The 5,000-nt window shown below is 48.7% G+C and overlaps 1 protein-coding gene across 1 annotated transcript in view; it reads right to left on the bottom strand.

Moving 5' to 3' along the window:
- qkib (QKI, KH domain containing, RNA binding b) overlaps window positions 1–5,000 on the bottom strand; it is a gene marked incomplete at its 3' end in the record, with an annotated part of 36,991 nt that overhangs the window by 9,748 nt on the left and 22,243 nt on the right. Inside the window, exon 3 of the mRNA XM_080017190.1 lies at window positions 2,540–2,656. Coding sequence (XP_079873316.1) covers window positions 2,540–2,656 — 117 coding nt within the window. The remainder of the gene's footprint in view (window positions 1–2,539; window positions 2,657–5,000) is intronic.

Raw genomic sequence — 5,000 nt, 5'->3', positions numbered from 1 at the left:
GCTGCCACTGCAGGGCAGGGACTAACCGGCACAAGAGGAACCTTCAGTGACGTGAGTGCACGGGGATTGGTCCAGATGTAAGTGCACGGTCCCCCCCGGTGCCTCCGCCCGGTCCAGTCACATCGCTCTGGGTGGGGACCAGCCCACGTACACTCAGCGCTCATAAGAAAACAACCCATGAAAATAAAAACAATAAAAATACTATTTTGATGAGTGAGTAAAGATACAGCAACTGGGTTACTTAGAACTCGCCTCAAATTTGTTCAGAAACAGATTTTAGTGGAATGATGATGTGAAATCAGTGAAAGTTAAATATGACACAGAACTGGTGCTGGAAGCCCATTGGCTGACGTCACTTCAGAGCTCCAGTGCCAAAACAACCAGAGAAAGTCCTTGAAGGTTTCTAGTGTTCTGTGTTCTTCAGCTTCCAACTCCACCCCATCTCCACCCGTATCTGGTCCCATCTCCATCTGTATCTGGTCCCATCTCCACCAGTATAAGGTCACATCTCCATCAGTATCAGGTGCCATCTCCACCCATATCCGGTCCCATCTCCACCCATATCAGGTCCCATCTCCACCCGTATCAGGTGCCATCTCCACCCGTATCAGGTCCCATCTCCATCAGGTGCCATTTCCACCCGTATCAGGTCACATCTCCACCCGTATCAGGTCCCATCTCCATCAGGTGCCATTTCCACCTGTATCAGGTCCCATCTCCATCAGTATCAGGTGCCATCTCCACCCGTATCAGGTCCCATCTCCATCAGTATCAGGTCCCATCTCCACCCGTATCAGCTCCCATCTCCATCAGTATCAGGTGCCATCTCCACCCGTATCAGGTCCCATCGCCATCAGTATTAGGTGCCATCTCCACCCGTATCAGGTGCCATCTCCATCAGTATCAGGTCCCATCTCCATCAGTATCAGGTGCCATCTCCACCCGTATCAGGTCCCATCTCCATCAGTATCAGGTGCCATCTCCACCCGTATCAGGTCCCATCTCCATCAGTATCAGGTCCCATCTCCATCAGTATCAGGTGCCATCTCCACCCGTATCAGGTCCCATCTCCATCAGTATCAGGTCCCATCTCCATCAGTATCAGGTGCCATCTCCACCCGTATCAGGTCCCATCTCCACCCGTATCAGGTCCCATCTCCATCAGTATCAGGTGCCATCTCCACCCGTATCAGGTGCCATCTCCACCCGTATCAGGTCCCATCTCCATCAGTATCAGATCCCATCTCCATCAGTATCAGGTGCCACCTCCACCCGTATCAGGTCCCATCTCCATCAGTATCAGTTGCCATCTCCACCCGTATCAGGTGCAGAGCTGAGCTGTGATGATGATTGTTTATGAAATGTTGATTCATTCCATCTCCATGTTGTCTTTGCTGATTGAATGAGCATCATTATTAAATTATAAATGATTAAATACATTTTATTTAAGACTGAATGACAAAATGAAATAATTCCACTTCCTGTTTATGGATTTTTACAAACAATAAACAGTGAATATTACAGGTAACTAGGACTTATGTGGACGACCTGCCTCTGGGTACGGTGCTCGGACAGCGGCTACCTGCCATTGAACACCCTGCTGTCTGTCTGTCTGTCTGTCTGTCTGTCTGTCTGTCTGTCTGTCTGTCTGTCCTTTGATTGTCTCCACAACCCTTCATCTGATCTACTTGACACTTGGAGGGTGTATTTCCCTGATGCATGACTTGAATTAAGTAATTAAGTTAATATGTAGTCCTCTGAGGAACAGTGTATTTCCTGGTGTGTTCTGTGGTCCCGTGAGGAACAGTGTATTTCCTGATGTGTTCTGTGGTCCCGTGAGGAACAGTGTATTTCCTGGTGTGTTCTGTGGTCCCGTGAGGAACAGTGTATTTCCTGGTGTGTTCTGTGGTCCCGTGAGGAACAGTGTATTTCCTGATGTGTTCTGTGGTCCCGTGAGGAACAGTGTATTTCCTGGTGTGTTCTGTGGTCCCGTGAGGAACAGTGTATTTCCTGGTGTGTTCTGTGGTCCCGTGAGGAACAGTGTATTTCCTGATGTGTTCTGTGGTCCCGTGAGGAACAGTGTATTTCCTGGTGTGTTCTGTGGTCCCGTGAGGAACAGTGTATTTCCTGGTGTGTTCTGTGGTCCCGTGAGGAACAGTGTATTTCCTGGTGTGTTCTGTGGTCCCGTGAGGAACAGTGTATTTCCTGGTGTGTTCTGTGGTCCCGTGAGGAACAGTGTATTTCCTGGTGTGTTCTGTGGTCCCGTGAGGAACAGTGTATTTCCTGGTGTGTTCTGTGGTCCCGTGAGAGCGAGTCGCCGCCACTCGAGTGTTTTTTTTCCTGCGAGATTTGTGTATTTCCCCCAATGTTTTTAAACGCGACGAGTCCCTGCGACTTTTACCAGTGCAACCCGCACGTGCAGCAGTTCAAGTCGCAGTGCAAAGTTGTTTGGATGAGCATGTTTTGAACGGGCACTGCACTAGTTGACATCATTAAAGAGTGTGTGTGTGTGTGTGTGTGTGTGTGTGTGTGTGTTTACCTTTTTCTTGTCCCTCATGGAGCCTTTTCCTCGGACCATGATTTTACAGCCTGTTTCGGCTTCCAGCTGCTTGGCTGTCAGCCCCCGCGGCCCCAGGATCCTTCCCACGAAGTTGAACTGGAACACACACACACACACACACACACACACACACACACACACACACACACAGTGTTATCTGGACGCATCAAGAGCATTTGTGATTGAGGCGCATGAAGAGACGGAATCCAAAACTCTGAGCGCTCAGACGGACAAGGAGGTAATTCACCCAAACCCTGAGGAAAGAAGGCGGAGGAGGCGGAGGAGGAAGCCGCCTTCCAGGGCAGCGGGGGGCGCAGAGTGGGCACCAGTACATGGAAATAAAAACAGCAGGAGCCACGAGGGCAGCCCCTCCAGGAAAATTAATAATTACTGCAAATTCAACCAATAAGTCTCCGTAATATTCGCCAGAGCTTTTCCGCAATAAATGGCCAAATCCACAGACGGCTTCAACTTGTCAGCCCTCCCCCGGGAAGACAGAGCCCACATCTCCTCCCAGTTCCAGTTCATCTGATAGATCACCGCAAGCCGAGCAGAGGCGGCGCTTTCTTTCTAATTCACCTCGTACCCACGGTTCTGGAAAATAAAAACAAAGAGTATTCAACTATTTCCAGTTGTTTCCGTGATATCCTCATCGAATGTGACTAAATATAACTCTGTCTTCAGCAGCAATTTTACCGAAAAAATAAATAAAACACAACTAAAACTGCATCGCAAGTTGTGGAAAAAAACCAAGCATTCCTGGTCATAGGTGTGTGCTCACCTGTCTGGCCTCTCCGCCAGGAGCCGTGAAGAAACAAGCACAGAACAGACACAGCATTTAAAACGATCCATCGACTGAAGCTGCAGCAGGAAGATTACAGCATAAAACACCATCTAACATCCAGGACGTCAAAAATCATGCTCAACGGATGAAAGGCCACACACACACACACACACACACACACACACACACACACACACACACACACACACACACAGTAATCTCTTGGAAGCACAGCTTCATTTTGGGCTATCTCCAACGCTCATCACCCCCAGCGTCACCCCCCCCCAGCCCAGGAAACAGTGATAGCATCGCCTCCGTCGCCATGACAACGATCTGGAAACATCCCGTCAGCGTCTCCTCTGATTGGAGCCGACAGCACTGAGCCGCCACTCAACCGAGGGACCGCCCCCACCACCGCACACGGAACTGCAGGTTCCAAGCCGGGACATTTCAATGATGCCCACGGTAATAACATGCACAAACATTTAAAGGCAGCAAGACAGATGGACGCAGAGAGACAGACAAAAAGAGTGACAGATATATACTGTATATACAGTATACTGCACACCCAAGCTGCACATGCTAATTATTAAGGAGTGATTAGGATTAATTAACAATTAATAATTAAAAATTGATTAGCAGTGAATTAGTAAAATATATCCTGGGAACCAGATCAACCTAGGGCTCATGTTCCATCTGCTCTGCACAATACGTCTAGCCACCCTCCCATTCAGACAGGTTACCGCCCCGCCTTGTCAGTGTCGGCCAATCACAACCATTTATCTGATATGGGGCGGAGTTGATACCATGACGATGACGAGAGCCGCTGAGGCACCTAACCAAGATGGCTGCTGCTGATTGGTTGGAGGTCTATCCAATGCTCTGATTTGGTGGAGGTCTATCCAATGCTCTGATTGGGTGGAGGTCTATCCAATGCTCTGATTGGGTGGAGGTCCATCCAATTGCGTCCAGACACATTTTGGTCTGTGTTCGTTGGTAACGCCCCTTGGAAATCGAGAGATTCCAGACTAATCTGTATCTGTGAATTGGTCTGGCGATGCTAATACAACTTTTGAAACAAAAGACAAATAGAAAAATGAGTGATGCCACTTTTACATACAATAATAATAATACGACAAAATACATTGATGGCAATATTTGAGGAATTTGAGGTCATTTTCAAAGGTCAAAGGTCATTTGAGGTTAAAACAAATCATGGATTTTGATGTTTAAGTCTGGGTCTACTAGTTCTGCTTTCTTCAACCTATTTTTCCCCAAAGCGGAGAAAAGGGTGGAGGCACATCGAGCTCCTGTCGTTTATCTCAACCGCTTCACCTCTGACGTCATCTTCCCCAAAACATGGAGGATCCAACACCTGGTGACCACGCCCACTGGACCCACGCAGACTTCCCAGCATGCAGCTCAGGAGCCACGTTACAGTGGAGGGGAACCTCAAACCCCACCGCTCCGAAGCGACTCACACACACACACACACACACACACACACACTCAATCCTATCTTGATCTCATCACTTCACACAGCAAATGTCACTGGCACCCCAGTGTGCGTGCGTGCGTGTGTGTGCGTGTGTGCTAATGCACATTAATTAACCTTCATTAGCGGTGCAACAATCCTGAACGCAACATGATGCCCCC

Source organism: Zeus faber (assembly GCF_960531495.2).
Source record: "Zeus faber genome assembly, chromosome: 16".
Taxonomy (NCBI): Eukaryota; Metazoa; Chordata; class Actinopteri; order Zeiformes; family Zeidae; genus Zeus; species Zeus faber.
Note: the sequence above shows the minus strand (reverse complement) of the source record. Positions and strands in the feature narration are given on the sequence as shown.